The sequence below is a fragment of the Vidua macroura genome, chromosome 2, assembly GCF_024509145.1.
Source record: "Vidua macroura isolate BioBank_ID:100142 chromosome 2, ASM2450914v1, whole genome shotgun sequence".
Taxonomy (NCBI): domain Eukaryota; kingdom Metazoa; phylum Chordata; class Aves; order Passeriformes; family Viduidae; genus Vidua; species Vidua macroura.
In genome coordinates this window covers 30,992,681-31,010,028 of record NC_071572.1, presented here as the reverse complement: position 1 = coordinate 31,010,028, position 17,348 = coordinate 30,992,681, and the positions used below count along the sequence as shown (strand labels likewise).

The 17,348-nt window shown below is 35.3% G+C and overlaps 1 protein-coding gene across 10 annotated transcripts in view; it reads right to left on the bottom strand.

The window, feature by feature from the left end:
* Positions 1-17,348, bottom strand: part of REV1 (REV1 DNA directed polymerase) — a 70,881-nt gene that overhangs the window by 20,871 nt on the left and 32,662 nt on the right. For 8 of the 10 annotated variants that reach the window (XR_008435672.1, XR_008435673.1, XR_008435674.1 and 5 more), the window contains exons 9-18: positions 15,690-15,822; positions 14,604-14,732; positions 13,896-14,050; positions 12,854-12,973; positions 11,218-11,438; positions 10,074-10,246; positions 7,249-7,351; positions 5,568-5,724; positions 4,980-5,182; positions 2,884-3,117 (exon numbers count right to left, since the gene is read on the bottom strand). Coding sequence is in view for 7 of the 10 variants with exons in the window: in XM_053970084.1 (XP_053826059.1) it covers positions 2,884-3,117; positions 4,980-5,182; positions 5,568-5,724; positions 7,249-7,351; positions 10,074-10,246; positions 11,218-11,438; positions 12,854-12,973; positions 13,896-14,050; positions 14,604-14,732; positions 15,690-15,822 (1,628 nt within the window). In the remaining 3 variants the exon portion in view is untranslated. The remainder of the gene's footprint in view (positions 1-2,883; positions 3,118-4,979; positions 5,183-5,567; positions 5,725-7,248; positions 7,352-10,073; positions 10,247-11,217; positions 11,439-12,853; positions 12,974-13,895; positions 14,051-14,603; positions 14,733-15,689; positions 15,823-17,348) is intronic. The other 2 variants (XM_053970085.1, XM_053970088.1) reach the window with 1 other exon arrangement.

The following is a 17,348-nucleotide window of genomic DNA, read 5'->3' as shown; positions in this document are numbered from 1 at the left end:
CTTTTTGAGAACTCCATGAGTCAACATGAATTTTTTACCACAGAATATTCACTAATTGAAGAAGGAAACAGGAACAGCTCTGGCCTCAATTACCATATACATTGTGCAGAACAAAGCACTATAGTGGAATGCAGCTAATTACATCACAGGTGTAACTTATCTTTTTAAATACAAATTTTACTTCATAAAACATTTTTAAGAAGTTTAGTGCTCTCTGGTAAAGCATTCAAGAGTCAAGGATTTGGAATGCTCTGAAGTGATACTGTTTTTTGTGTACACCACTTAATTAATGCAGAAATAATGCAGTGCATGAACTGGAAGCATTTTTGTTATTCCCCCATCACTGCTCTCTCAGAGTATAACACGGAAAAATTCCATTAGAGGAGCCATCAGTTGAATTCACATGAATTCTCCAATATAACTGGGGTTTCAGGTAACTGATTGTACAATGTCCTAACATTGTCATACAGGTATCTGAAAGCTTCCACATTATGGAGAACCTTGGTTTTATAGAGTCATGGATGACCTCAGCACACAGCTATCAGTATTTCTGATGTGCTTACATCAATTTCCTTAGGAGGAATCTGAACCATGTGAAGACACTGAAAGGATTAAATGAAAACTTGCCACCACTAATTAACACCATTATTACAAATGTAATTCATTTCTAGGCATCTGTAATCTTTACTTTTTGCTTCTGCAGGATCCAGGCTACAGAGATATACAGCTATTCTAAATTTTAAGATTACTTTAGCAACTGATGGAAAGGAAGGCAACCTATCTGGATTCCTTTCACAGGAGAACTTTGCCTAACAAAGGAAACTTTCAACGTGTTTTCTAATGAATAAATCATTATCAGCCAATTAGCTTTGCACCTGATCATAAAAACTCAGCTCAGACAAAAGGAATGAAGAGCTGCAAAACAAACCTTATTAAGCTATAAAAAGATGGCAGTGCATAATCTACATCTGATGTAGATAAAGTACACATTTTGGAGTGGCTGACGGTATTTCTATACCCAAAACCTATTACTACTCATTTCACTGCTTCATGGACCACAAAGTAGATTTAAATGTTTGTATGCAGTCATAGCATATACACTACCACAAAGACTTCAAGAGAAAAAAAATGTGTCAAACTATATTAAGAGTAAGATGATATTTTTGAATTAAGTTAATGTTTGATTTTAACACAGAAAAACATCCTCCTGTATTAATGAACTGGGTTTAGCCTTTTTTTTTTTCCACCAAGCCTACAGGAAGCTTTTCAACCATACTATTCTAGGTATTAAACTTGGACCTAACTCAGAAAATGAAAATTCTAAGTATTAGTATTAGTTTTCTTTTTGCCAATAAAGAAAACAGAAGGGCTTTCAGGAAAAAAATTGGAGTATGAGCATAAAGCACTCTCAAATAGAGTATAGATATTGTTGCCAAATAAATAGGAAGTACTCAATTCTTCTTGAACTACATCTTCAAAGAAAAAGGCTGCTCTACTAAGTTGCACTTTTGGATCAACTAACCGGGTCACAAAATACATTAATAGATAGAGACAGAAAAAACAGGGCAAAATACTAGGTCCTTTAAAGAAAACTTCAAAAAGTAATGCTGTTTTAAAAAATAACAATAAGTTCTTGACTACCTAATTACTAGACAGATAAAGCTAAAAGGAATTTTTATAGAAAGCCAAATGCAGTTGCCATTTACTCTGATAAACAGTACTGAGTGGCAAGCCAAGTGTGGAGGGGTGTACTTCAGAGCACAGTCTAATTTAACACACATCTTGCTTATGGACAGATGTAACTACAAAATTTAAAACAGCTGAGGCAGAGAGAACTCAGATATTATTTGCACACTAATCCATAGGGGAAACCAAACTTTGCAGTTCAGGAATAAAAACTGACACAACTGTTTCTGAACCAATAAACTTGAACCAAAGTGAGGAAATTTTAGTAAAAGAATAGATTACACATTTTTTTAAATAACAATTATGCATTAACTATTTAGTGGAATTTCTACATTATTTTCTCTGGATTTTTTGTCAGCTAAGCAACATTATGCATTAGAAACAGCAACAGATCTCTATAAATGTGATTAAGTGGAATTACTTCATTTGAGAACAGCAAAGGTGCAATGAAACAGAAAAATAAAAACACTGCTCCATTTTAAATGATGCAATGCAAGACAGTGTATCTCTGGGTAACCCAATCTTTGATTTTTAATTTTTTTTTTTATTTTATTTTTTACACTACATTTTTTAGCACCTTCTTTGACTGAAGAGCAGACTAACATTAGAAGCATCCTTACTGTTCCCTGCTGCCCTTTCACATCCCCATTTTGACAAACATCTTTGTTCTTTTCTCATCCTGGACATGCTATGTATTTAAAAACTGTGGAGATATGTACAACCTTTAGCCATAACTGCCCTTCTCTAAGGAATGGGATACAAACAAACACATCTACAGAGAAGCCAGCAGAGGTTGGCTTTACCCCATCAGAACACACACTTAATCAGAATCTCCTGTGACTTAGCTAAGCTGATTTTAGGACTGCTTCAGACTTATGGTTCAGTGTAACTCAGCTGCAATACAGAAAAAGAGCTATTTACAGACTGGATTGCAAAGCAGACCATATATGAGGGGGTTTTACATTAAACTGCAAAAACATAGGCAGACTGATGACTATAATCTCCAATAAATATTACCATACTACATTTCTGACAGATAATGTAACATTTAAAAACAGATTTTTAAAATACATTAAAGGACCATGAATGATTGATTGTGGGAAGTCATAGGTTCCAGTTAATGCTGTCTCAAGAAAGAGCTTCTAACTTCCTACAGATGAAAAGTAATTGTTTATTGATACCATGCAAACATCCTACCTGTGAGAAAGCTGGCAAGGCTATTACATTGATTCCCATATTGGTATTTGGTTCTTGGAGCTCTGGTATTTGTAAAAGCACTGTTCCAACTGGTTGTGGCAGAAGTGCAGTGTTACATCCATTTATTGGCTCTTTTTTGCTCTCTCCGTAACTCTCTCCTTGCTGAATGGTGCATATTTGCTCTACTTGTTCTCGGAGATCAGGTGGCAGAGCTTCTAGCACAGACTTATCTAGCTACAAGTACATAAAAGCTTTTAGATTTTTCTAAGGAATAGATAACAGAGCTATTTTAGTCAGAAGATTAGTTACACAGCTCCTGAATTTTACAAAATCTGCTACATATTACCCCGTGTATGCGAACATCCTTAGGAACCTGAGAGTTACACTCTGCAGCAGTAAAACATCATTTAAGACTAAGCAGCTCAGTAAATATGAATGCTCAGTTTTATCTTTTTACAATGATCAGTCTTCTTACCAAAAACCATAGATAGGTTTTCCTCTACAGCTACCTAATGATAAAGTAACCTGAATTCTGAGTTCAAATTATACAGGCAACAGGTTGATATAAATGCTAAATTGGTGTCCAGCACAAAGCTGTAAAGCAATTAATTTCTTTTTTGATATAATTCTAGGGTGAAACATTGTGAACCAAAACCCTACTTTCTATATCCAGATGATGAATTAATGCAGGTTTGTTTTAGAAATCCTCTGTGTTCTATTGTAACAAATTGCTGTTACTATTACTACTATTACTATTTTACTTCACTGGCATTACATATGTTTGTATACTGTCAGATTTGCCAAAGTTGGATGATGAAATAAGCTTTTACTTACTATCAATTATTCACTTGGAACAACTGAGTTAACCCCTCAGTGTCCAGAAGCTGCTGTGTACAATGACAGCTGCACAAGTGACTGAATGAATACAACTGACAAGCAGATGTACAGCATCATTTTTCTAACAAGTAAAATTTGAAAGAGAAATGCAGATGCTTGCCTCTAAGTTCTGCTGATTAAGACTTGATAGCTGTGTTAGAATAGTTTATCTTTTACCTTTGAGAAGAAAATTTGGAGCTTATGACCAGATTCTGGATTTACAGAGAAGAACCACAAATATCTATGAAAATCTACTCGGTTTGGTAACTGAGATGTTTTGATGAAAGCTGTCTGTATTGTATCAGTTACTCTTCCATGTTCTGTTTGTATTCACTCATTCCAAATTTGCTGGATATGTAACTCTATAATAATTTCCTGGGAATCCTCGGTTTAAAATACCCAGGATTGCTGTTACTTTCCTAGTACAGCATACAAACAGCAGTGTGGCACTAACTCTCACCACTCCTTCCCAGCCCTGAAGTTTTTATTACATGATTAGAAGCGGACAGAAAGATATTGTGCCATAAGGCCATCAAAGTAGGAACTCTGCTGAACAGCTACTGCATTTTTCACTTGTTTATACATATTCCTCCTATGGCAGCATCTGAGTGTACAGAGCTTCGCACTGTTCAGTCAAGTTACTTTTAGATCCTGAGCTGGCTTGGATATTACATTATAGGAACATGTTTCCTGCCAAAAGCATAATTTGCTTCTTAAAATGGATAAATACTTGAGAAAGCTGTTTAAAAACATCAGAAATGCTTTTACAGATTTAAATGACAGATTTTTACAGAAGAGCAAGTAAGTCTGCTTATACCTAAAATACCTGCAGAAGTCTGTGCAGCTGTTTCACAGCAGACCCTTCTAAGAGAGTCTACTTGAACAGCATGTGGGGTGGAAATAATGAAGGCTGTCCCTTTGTTAAAACACAGCTAAAAAAAATCCCCAAATCCCACAGAAATATTTTACTTAAATAAAGATTGTCCTCTCCCATCTAAATAGTGGTATCCTGTACAAATGTTAAGTGTGCATCCTAACTTCAACATTATTTATTTTATTAAGGCAAAAAATTTTTGCATCAATAACAGTTACTTACTGTGCACTATACTTTACTAGAACTCTTTTTATTTAAGAAGAGCTCCTTTTGGGTCTGTCCAAATAAGACAGACAATCCCAAGTTATTACAATATACTGCAGATGTTTCACACTCTCAGGTTTACCTGCGAAGCAGATGGAACCTCAATACTCAAATTGAGCCTGGATTTTACACTGATAGGAGAATGCACACCATTCCACTTGACAGCAGACTCGGTGTTGTTGGCATTAGAATTGAGACCAGGTGTGATATTGGTACCACGAGATGGAAGGAAAGTGCAAGTTCTTGAATTAGAAGATATTTCAAGGTCCATAGCAGCCACAAATACTATACATATGGAAACAAAATACAGAGTGATCATCTAATAGTTAAAAATACTCTGAAGATTCAAGACACAGGAAAAGGTATTTTCTAGCATTATTTGAAGAGTTTACACAATAAATAGCACCATCATAACACTTTTTATTTCAAAGTATCCTCTGTTAGTATTAACTAAAACAACTAAACCAAAAAAAAAAAACCTTATTGGACTAATCCTATACAAATTTTATTAGTAGCATTTTCATTTGCAGCAGCAAACCCCACTCTCAGAAATTTTATGTTATATAATTTACACTGGTATAATATTGAATAAGGATTCCAAAAGGTGGTCTATGTTAGAGTCCTTCAGAACTGATCACTATCACACATGCCAAGTACAAAGCTTACTGACCTTCCTTAGGTTCTTCTTCTGAGCACTTTTTTGCTTTCTGAACATGAAAAAGATCAATAACTGAATGTGATCCACCAGGTAAATGTCCAGATTGTACTGTTGAGAGAGCTGAAGTTGTTTTACTGATGGGAACTAGCTGCTGTACCTGAATTCCAACCTAAATCCAAAACATAAAAGCATTCATTTAATGAAGTTTGAATAAATAAAATAAATTTTAAATTATGTAATTATATCATAATAACATTGCCTTCTTTGGAATTGCCTGCCTGTTGTGGGTGGGGGTAGGACAAACAAAAATATATTGAAATACACATAAACTGCCACTAAAAACATCCCAAACAAATCCCAGGATTACCCACCATAATCCAACAACTAAGAAATTACTAAGGTACTACCATCTTAACTTCTCTGATATAAAAAAGTGCTGTCAACAGGATCATGAAGCAATGTGGTTTTTATGAAATTTCTTAGACACTAACAAATACAGAAATACTGACAAAATGTGGTTAGTACTAAATCTGGCTACCCAGCAATGCTTCTCCCCAAGGACAACCTATACTAAATCCACCACTTCAGTCTACAAATGAGAAAAATAGTATTGTTTCACTTGTAAACACTGTTTTTGCAAAGTCTCAATGGATGAAAGTACTTTGGTAGAATTAGTCTTTTTTAGATGAGGTATTCCTCATTTTTCCTGATATCCTAGTTTTTCATTTAACTTTTAAATACCAAATCAGCAGGGGTTCAAAACGTGTCTAATTAAGAATGCACTGGTGCACTGTATGATTTTATTGCCAATCCTCCATCATTTTAAAGAAAAAAAATCCTGACACTTAGTAAAAGTTGTATATGGGACTCAGAAAGCATGAAGGAGCTACCATATATATTTCTACCAGGTTTTCTTCTATAATTACATGGTAAGCATTTTGTTTGTTAACACCTTCTTAGTTGCAATAATGGGATATGACATTTAAATTAAATATTTCCTCAACTCCAAGCCAGGGAACTAACTTTGCAAGGCAACAGTGTGAACGAAAACCCTAGTTCTATATCCAGATGATGAATAAATGCAGGTCTGTTTTAGAAATCCTCTGTGTCCTATTTTAACAAATGGCTGATGTCAAAATAGCAGCATCACGGGGTCACATTGCTATGACAAAACCATTGAGATGAGCAGGAGTTCTAAGATAAGTCATGAATCAAAAGAGCCAGAAAACCACCTTCAAATAAAGGCCAAAACATGGGCTGGTAACTTTTCTGGCTCTAAGACTTGCAGTCTAGAACAAAAGCTCCTTTCATCTCTTTGATTGGCATTACAAACAATTAAATATTAGTTTACATTAGTTACACAATTAATGTATGGCAAAAGTTTACAGAAAATTCTAAGACAAAATAAAATTTACATGTGCTGATAGAACTGTAGAAGATACAGTCTTACTTCATCATCTCAGGATGTTTTTAAGTTGTGCATTAATTTATACCACAAAAAAAGTATTTTTTATAATTTTTTTACATTTATGGTTTTGTAAACAAGTTTTTCAAAGGTTACAAAACAATATAATTGCATATCTACACTTTTGCTTAAGTTTGGTTATCATCAACCATAAGGAATTGAAAATCCACAGAAGACAACAAAAGAGGTTGATAAAGAGAATGAATTTCAGTTTTCCCATTAACTCACCCCTCGCATATCAGATATGTTCAGTTTCATTGTGTGAAACATGTTCAGAGTTTCCTTCCCAATTACTTTTGCACTGTCTGTTGCATGGTCTAGAGTCACAGTCCTAAAAAGAATAAACAAGTATGGTTAAAAAGGAAACTGTCACAAATCCCGAAGACAAAAATTCTGTATTGGTTCCAGAGAGGACCTGAAAGAAAGACAGATCATAACTTCTTGGCATATAGAAACTGAACACTTTTTATTTGTTCTCTGGTTTCTTTTTAAAGGTAGTGAAAACTAAACATGATCTACAGAAAAAGTAAGAAAAGCAGAATACTTACTAACTGAACATTCTCAGTGTGCAGTCCACACATTAAAAGGTCAAATTTAGTATATATAAATATATATATACATGCAATCTATTGAAGCCAGGCAAAAAGTTTCACAAGAAGTTTACAGTTTGCACAAAAACACACTCCTGCATTTTTGTCTTTCACTCAAGCTTGGTTCACAGAAAGTTTGGTCAGTATTATTTCAGTTGTCAATTGTCTACAGCAAGAGTTTCAAAAGGAATTCAGAGGGGAAGCAGAGGTAGGCATGTGCATGTGGATTACAAGCAACAAGGAATTCAAATTAATGGCAAGTAACTTTAAACAACATTCCATATTATCTTAAGCTGTGGGCAATTTTTTGCAACAAGACTCACAAAACAATCTGGCTGTGAGTTTTATAGATTACCACTTCAGAGTATGGCAGGGCAGCAGGAGTGCTTGGATAGCTCTGGATTCTCTAACGGCCTAACCTTTGACCAACTTTCAAGTGGCTCATCAAATGCATATGAGTGAAGTAAAGTCTTCTCACTGAAATAACTGATGCAGTTTTAGCTCTGAGTGGGCTCTATCAACAAAATGAAGTTTAGTGTTTTGACAGGGTGCCATCCTGACAACTTACTAAACACTTTGATGGTGTTACTCTGCTTTTGAATCTGTCAGAAACCACCATGAACAGCCAAGTGCTCTTTGGAAAGGTCTAGTTCTGCCAATATGAAAACAAAAAACCCTCAGACTGTGAACCATATGAAGATCTCCTTAAGCTTTACATGTTAGTATTTTTAAGAAAACGGGGATCAGTATCACTAAAGGTACACAACATTTCACAAAAATATTTCAAAAAGGTTTGTGCTGAACTATCATGACTGGGTTTCAGAGATGCAGTAAAAATACAATTTAATCTCAAAAACTGAGTTTGATTTTAAGCATGTCTGCAAGTCTGAATCCTTTGTAGTACTATGGTTATCATTCTAGGGGATCTTGACCTGTAGGATGAGAAAGCGTAGCAAGCCATTCACCTGTGAGGTAAGTCATGAGCTACAGCTACAGAGAAAATCTTAAACTGAAGAGAGAAACTGGTCACTTGAGGGAACACCACATTGAGATTCTAATCCATTTGCTTGGATTCAACTTCTGGAGTTTACCCTTCCACTGCTAAAAAGCTTTTTTCTGGGCTGAACACAAATGCTCTAACAAAGACAGAACTACAACACCTACAGCATAACCTGGATTGACTGGGGTTGACAAGGTCACTGGAAAGCCAGAAGCAGAAACAGAAACATCACCAAACAAAATCCTGGCATCTGAACTGCTTTAGCGATGTGTGAACAATTTTTCACTCTTGGGTGCCCCCCTGACCTTACTGAAGACTTCATGAATTAGGGAAATTTCAGGGCATGTGTACATAAGTATGCCTGACCACAGAAAAGGGGTCCAAAGCACTCATCCGTTCACGAAAAAGCACTCTGACAATAGTTAAAATAAAGGAGGAATAAAGCTCTATCTCAATACTGAGATATGTTCTTAGGCTGCTAAGAATAAATCTTCAGCTCAAAGAATTCAGGATAGCCAGAAGAGAAAAGTATAGACTGAGGGATTTTCTTCTTGGTATATATACCAATTCTAAAAAGTGATGAGCTTCTCATAGTGAATCTCATAGTGAAACATGAATTCTGTCAGTTCAGCTTTTATTAGAGCTGAATTCTATGTAACAAGATCACAAGCATGACAGGCTCTGTGCATGCAAGCCTTACTACTGAACTCCAACCCACTGAAAGAACTCCTGGGCACATGGATGGTGCTATGCAGGGCCAGCACCTGGACTTGATAATCCCTGCGAGTCCCTTCCAACTCAGCATATTCTGTGATCTGTGAACTCCACCACTTCTTCTGTCACCAGCAACACCCACCAAATGACCCTCCAGTTGAGGAGGGATTAGTCTGTTACAACCACCTGAGAGAACAACTGCTTTGATAAAAAAGTGTATGCCTAAAGAATATATGTGTATGTAGGTTCCACGACAATCTTGTATGAAACAGCGTATGATACCCTATGCCTAGATTATATCCCTGTGGTTTCAGTATGCAAGTACATAAATAATATTCAGATTAAAAAATATTTAGTCAACATCATCCAGTTTATCAATAAGAAACAAAGAACAGGAGCAACAAAATAATAGGAGGCTGGTTACTTAAAGAAATCAATGCTGCTGCATGTGTGTCACAGCGTAGGATATAAACATGTCTTCTTCAAACACTCTAAGAAAACTCTCATCTCCAATACTGAGCAAGCTGGAGAAAGGTACACCAACAATATATAAAGCATATAGGTATTACTGATAACCAGACCACCACAAATGTACAACCTATACACAGAGGAGTTTTGATAATAGTACTCTACTTATTTTGGTGCAAATTTTATACAAAGACAAAGAAATACCAAGCACTTTGAAATTTCTGTCTTGTCTTCCTATAAATTTTATATCCTGCAGAAGTGTGTTCATGCCTAATACTTACCTGGCAATATTATCACAGATTCCATGACCTCCATATTTTGCAGGCTCTACTGGTGCTCCAGCCTTTCTGACCATAATTTTAAGCGTCAATCGTTTACCCTTCATACCAGCAGCTTCAAGTCTACGCTGGATTTCTTCTGAGAGGCTCAGAAGGAAAGCTTCTGCTTCCTTAGGCTGAAGGGGAAGAACAACATGTTTAGATAATTGCTAATTTTCAAATACTGAAAGTAAATCATTAAGGGTTAATACGATCTAGATTGTGTAAACTGAAAAGAGCAAGCTGACTCATAAGCAATTGTCTCATTTAACTTCAAGTGGTTTGCTTTCACTGTAGGTCACTTAATTTAGGCAAGATGGCAGATTCCTGTCCTAATGCTGAAAGAAGTCTTTAAAAAATACATTTAGAAACCCCAACACAGAATTGCAAGTCTAAGCACAAATCTAGAAGATGAAGAGCATAGGACTTAAAATCTTTTTCACCATGAGGAAAGTCAAGCAGTGGAACATGTTGCTCAAGGAAGTTTGCAGTCTTCGTTCTTGGAGATTTCCAATGCCAGACTGGATAAAGTGCTGAGCAACTGGTCTGATTTATTAGCTTCCCCTGCTTTGAGTAAAGATCTGGACTACACAACACTGTAAGGTCTCTTCAAACTCCTTTTTTCCCCTATAATTTCTAAAAATACTCAAGATCTCAAAAAAGTGCTGAGTTACTTTTTAAATACAATTTTGTTAATAACGCTCCCCCCCGAACAAAAAGTATTTGTAAAAAAATCTAATAAAAATGCTGTACAGGAGCAGCTGGTGATAGTTTCAGGCACTGGCATCTTCGAATAATCAGCATTTAAATGAAAGAGAATGCTAGGTGCTGACGAACCTACTGCAGTTCTCTTTTTCTGTACCAGACTTGTATAACGAATGCAGAATAGCCAGCTAATTTTGTGCAAGCTTCTTTTCAGTCCAATACTTTTGCAGTCTCTCCTCTCATTTTATCGTTTGGTCTCCTACTTCTTCATTTTCCTCATTTCTATTTCGTGGCTAAGATGGTGCTCTAACAGATCAAAGTGTAAGTGAAAATAATCAGAATATGAGAAGATTCTGCTACAGCTGAAAGAAGTCACTGCAAAAAAGAAGCAAGTTTAATTTACCTGTGTAAATCTTATTCCATAGTTGATTTCTGCTGAAACAGATTTTCTTTCTTTTTCTGTACGAACAGGTCGATCATCCAAACCACGACAAAATCTGTAGAGCATTTGTCCTGTTTTTGGACCAAATTCTTTTTGTAGTTTTGACATTGAAGCACACTGCAGATCTCCACAGGTTTTAATTCCCAAAGAAGCCAGCTTAGATTCCATTGTCCTGCCAACTCCTAACAACAAAGCAATTAGTTCTGTTAACCTTATACAAGTCAAAGCCAGTTAGGTTCTGATTACATAAAATTTTTATTTTTAAACCTATATTAAGTCATATCAAATTAACAAATAAATATATACAAAATAAATTCTGCTCCATAAAACATGGTTTGAATGGAAACTTTTGCTGTCATCACCAGTGTATCTTTAATCTGTTTCACATATTTCATTTAAGATGTCACACTACAGTATGATATTTGTTTATTTTTGGGTAAAATATGAATGAATCCTGCTTGGAAATTGTCTGCCTGTTACAGATTATATCGTTCTGAATCCCCCCAACAACTCAGTCCAAAACAAGTGTCCAACAAGTAATATGTTTTCCCCTCATGTACAAGTGATCTAATCTAAATGAAAACCAACAAATATTTTGACCATTGTTGCACTGCTTCCTAGGCAGAAAAATAATATTTCAGGTAGAAGTGATAGCATACCTGTATCACTTGTGCTTTGAATTACCAAGCACTGGAAAGTGTAGGTATCCATGGCAACGGCACATATGTAAGTGTGATAAACTGAAGTATATTTCTGGGTTTTGGAAAGGTGGCCTGTTACTTCCAGAAAATATTAATCCTATGAGTTCACACTACCAAAGTCAGCAAAAATTGGAAATCTTAGGTAATCAGATTCTATTCTTGATAATCTGTTTCTCTGTTGAGAGAGTATTATTAACACAAACACTAAAATGCTTTTACTATGAACATGCAAGTGAATTCTGAAAACTTTAAAACGTTTAAGTCAAAGCACAGTACCATATGAGTAATATTCTGGAGGAAAAATATCTCCTGTAAGTTATGCCAAAGACAAATTACAGCACAACTGTGCTGTAAATAGTGTTTGGCCACTAAGGGTTACATAATGAGAATTTCTGGCAAACCTGCACCTGTCTATGGATGTTATTTCTACCACTCTTCTATTTCAGTGTCGATGGCTGCCTGTTTTTACTGTCCCTCCCTCTTTTTTTTTATTTTCAACAGATAAAGATACTATTTTTTTATATCTAACACTAAATATATGTGTATACATGCAGGCTGAGGTCAGTTGATCACTGAAAGCATAAATGCATGCTTACTCAGCACTTCTTGCACCATGCCTGTGTCACAGTACACTGTCTGTGTGTACTAAGTAACAATATAGAGTTACATGCCAGGAAATGCTTTATGTTACAAACCTTTTAAGTATTCTCCTGGAACAATAAAAATATAATAAAGCCTGTTTTCATACAGGTGGATGCCATATGTCTTTACTGTCTATCACATTTTGGATCATGAACAGGGAATGGCAGCTAATCCTGTTTGATCTAGAAAGCAAATTTGTAGCTGAAACTGGTCTAATATCAGGAGGCAAAATACCCTCTAAAAGACAGGAGTACCTGGAAGACTGGTAACAAGTTGCCCTCTGATAAAATCATCCACTTCTTCAGGTTTCAAGTGATACTGTCCATCTGGTTTTGCTTTACGAGTTGCCATTCTGGCCAGCAGAATATTGGAACCTGTAAAAACAACAAATTAAAGCATGTCTGTGGTAACTTCTGTCAATCCTTAAGTAGAATGCTACAGTTTAACACTCAAGGAAAAAAATGCAGAAAGTACAGTCAAATTCTTTAACTTTTACCAAGAATTTAATGAACTCTATTAATCTATATTTGCAATGTCTACCTTCAAATTACCAGCCAGCATTTATTTGCCTTAACAGCAGTTAAACTGTAGTGCTAACTGCAATTGCAAAGTTAATAAGCGAAGAATTCTCCTTGGAGTCATGAATTTCAGCTTGTCTCACAAGTGGATTTCACACACTTATATATACTCAGTACAGGTATGTACAGATACTCAACTCTAGTATTAATTAGGAACAAAAAGAAAGGAGAAAGGAACCAGCCAAGAAGAAACAAATCAAGGAAGTATTTTCAGATGTGCGATTTAATATACAATATCTACTACAAATCACACAAATCTTTGCCCTCAACACCTTCTAAGAACTATGGAAAATCATGTCAGGCTGTAAACTCTTACTGCTATCTCCATTAAGGAACATACATAATCTGTGCTCCTTCTTCTATTTACTGGAAACATTTTACTGGAAGAATTTCATAAAAATGAATGCAAGAGTGGAATTTTAGCATAGTGGTCAGATAAAGGAGAAGTGATAGCTGGATGGGCTGTTGACTTAGGTGTTGGACTTGATGATCCTTGCTGGTCCCTTCCAATTCAGAATATCCTGTGATCTCTGATATGGAAATTTTATACATTTTTGCTTACAACTTTACAGTTATGAAAATTTTCTTGCATTTTTATTCACACTAATTTAATGTAAATGATAACATATTCCATAAACACTTAGGAGTTTTAGCAAACTCAGCTTTGATACATTAACAAAAGCAGTCACTGCTTGTAAACAGAAATGCAGTTACTTACCCATCCCAACAGAAGCTGTGCATTTAGTTTGGTCTTTGATTTCAGTGCGGATAGCGTTTGCAAATTCATCAGGAGTCAGTCTGGTCTCTGTAAGGATTTCAGTGATATCTACTAGTGCTTCATCACAACTGACTGCTTCGATGTTATGAGTATAGCTATCAACACAAAGTAAAGGAGGTGAAACACCAGCAACAGCTCACCATCTGTTAAAACAAATATGTAGCAAATAAAGTCTTCCTTTTGTGGTGACATTTCCCTGCCTATTTTGTATTACACATCACTTAGGTATTAAAAATGCTAAAACAGCAAATTACAGTAATATTACTAATGTAAGACTAATTTCAACATGCATCTTGATTTTAAAGGAACAGCTGGAGAGGGAGTTGAAAAACATCTCTTGGAAGGATCTCCCTTCTAAGCAGGGATCTGTTTCTCACTATGTGAATCAGTAAAAAACTTAACAGTGATTCATTTGGAAGTCAGATGTTGATTGTTTGCAGCATTTGGCTTCAGGATAAAAGAATGCCCAGAAGCATGGTGCTCAAAGTAACAAAAATACTACAAAGGAAAACCTCAAACAGGAATAGCTTCACTGAAGTTGAAGAGTGGGAGACGAAAATACAAAATGAATAATAGAATTCAGTAGTGGCAAAGAAAATATGCTTGATAACCTTACCATGAAGATCATGCAAACAAACAGCACATTACCTTGCTAGTATTTCATATACTGTCCGTGCAACTTCTTTGTATGCATCAAAATCATATGAAACTGCTTGAAGATTTGGACACAACTTTTTTGCTTGGCCAAAAAACATTCCATTCTTTATGCCAACTTGTCTAAAATTAAATAATAAAATAAACCCCAAGTAAACACAGTGCAATCTTTTCCACAAATTAACTGGGAGTACTTTCAATTTAATTATTTGTCTTTTCCCACAAAAATGGGAATAAGAGTTCAGTCAACAGGTAGAAATTTAATAGGTTAAAAAAAATAACTGCAACTAGAGTATTTGAATTAGCTGTGTATTATTATTAAGCCATGGAGCATGAGAAATCTCCCTTTAGGAAAATGCTAAAGACAAAGATTCCAGAAAGCATATTTGCTATTTTCTGTTTCAAATTAAAACCACACATATACTACAGTAACTAAAGTCGCGAGATGTTATACTCCAAGGTGCAAGCTTACATAACTAGGCTCCTGCTAATAAATTAAGTCTTTCTGAGATACAAATAGAAGCCTGTCTATCCTAGCAAGCCTAAGAAAGCTTACAACCAAGAAATAATTTCTGGAGTATTAATTCCATCAGCGAAAACCCCCTGCATTTCAAACACTGTGCTTATATTTATAAAAGGTGTTTCATATTCTAAGCCTTTGTAAGTTTATGTCATTGGAGATGGTCAGCAAAGTCTCTGCAAAAAATGGTTTTAATAGTTACACTTTTGGTTTGAAATAAAACCTTCAGAATGTATCATTAAGTCTACTGCCACTTTGATATAAAGACATGATGATAACATGAATTCAAGAGTATCACAGTGAAAGGCACAAGGTTTTTCTTCAGAGGCTTTATTTCAAGTTATACTTAGGTTGGGTTGAGAGCTACTCAGCAGCATCTACCAAGCAGCAGCATCCACAGGGAAGTTTCTGTTAAATTCTAACAACCTATATAATTACAACTTTTGAACAGAAACTTCTTCTCTAGATAAAGTTAAAGACACTAATAACCAATGTTTTTGGACATCTTATGCGTATCTGTATGGGACTTTCAAGCAAACTACTGGGTAACTTTGACCTACCTGGCTTCATAACTACAAGAAGCTATTTCAGCCATGGACAGAACAGTGAGATTGAAGTCAGCACCATTCACATGTGTGGAATCCGTATTCTCCCAGACTGATGAGTCCAACTGATCAGGTACTCTAATTTCTGCTTAAAAAATACAAGTTGTCTATGTTATTCTTCCTAAGAGTTCAACAGAATGAATGCAAATAAAATAAAAATAATGGATTTTATTTTATACAATTTCTATACTGTTCTCTCTTTTGACAAAGATTTTCTTAATAATATTCATTCATATTGTGGTCCAGAAAAAAAATCCAGACCTCTTCCCCAGTAATGTCTTTCTGCATAGGTCTGTACATACTACTGAGAAAAATATTAATAGAAAAATTACTAGACAGCAGCTCATTAGTGACTACATATACCATACTGTAAAATAAGAATGATCTTAGCTTTACTGATCATAAAAATGATCAAACACATACAGCTAACTGTTAGAACCACATCCTGCCAACAAATACAAGACACTAAAAATTATTTAACAATTGCTTGACTAAACAAGACGACACTTAGCTATATTCCTTTTCACAAAATGCACCCCTGATATCAGAACATTGAAATGTCATATAGAATCCACTTCATATCATACTTAAAACTATTTTTCTAATAGTCTAGATATCACAAAGTGATTTTTAAGAAGTGAAAACCAGAACGCTAATTAGTTGAAATAAAAAACACTAGCTAGAAACTTCTATTTTCTTTAACACTCTTATGGGGATAGTAACTGAAATAACTTCTGCTTTTACTTACTAATAATTCTCTTATTAGGATATGTCAATTTCTTTCAAATATCACCACAAACTTATCTTGGATCAAAATGAAACAATTATAAGTACTGTAACCTCAGACTTAAAATGAGATAGACCTTCCGTAATTCTATAAAACTTCACTACATATTCTTACATAAATTTTAAAGCATCCTCCAGGCCCACTGGGTACTAGGTACTAGACAGAATTCCATGACACTGAATAATGGAAACAAGCAGAAGATTTCTAGTTCTATTTGGGTTTTCACAGTATGTAAACCTTGAAATACGTGCTACACTCTAAATATGAATCAGCTTGAAAAAAATCACTACACACAAAAACTACTATGCCTGCCCAAACTCCCATCAGAATCAAACAACGAGGTATCATATAGATAAAATGCTTCTATTTATTTAAAATGAAATCCACTACGCAGTTCTTTTTCATTACTGTAGTCTATTTAATACCATACACCTTTGTAATATAATAAATGGGAGTTCATTAGAGTGCCACAATGCCTAATTATATTCCACAGTACTAGCAACTTACACACCGACAACCTGACTGAAAGGAAACCTGGTGTTATGTGCACATATGAGTAGCTATCAAACCAGAGAAAGTGGTGTAATGAGTGAGTGGAGATATCAGGGGGAGAGCCTAACTCATGTGGAAAACTGCTTTTATTCAGAATTTCTGCTTTGTGCACTTTTTAATTTCTTAAATAGTTTATGATGAGCTCAACAAGTTACCTAAGATGTCTGCAATTGAAAATTAGAGCAAAATTATGCCCCAAATAAAGATAAGAATGACAAGAACAACTTCTTTAGTCCATGCCTTCCTGTGCCCTGGCCTGAGATGATGCTGTCATC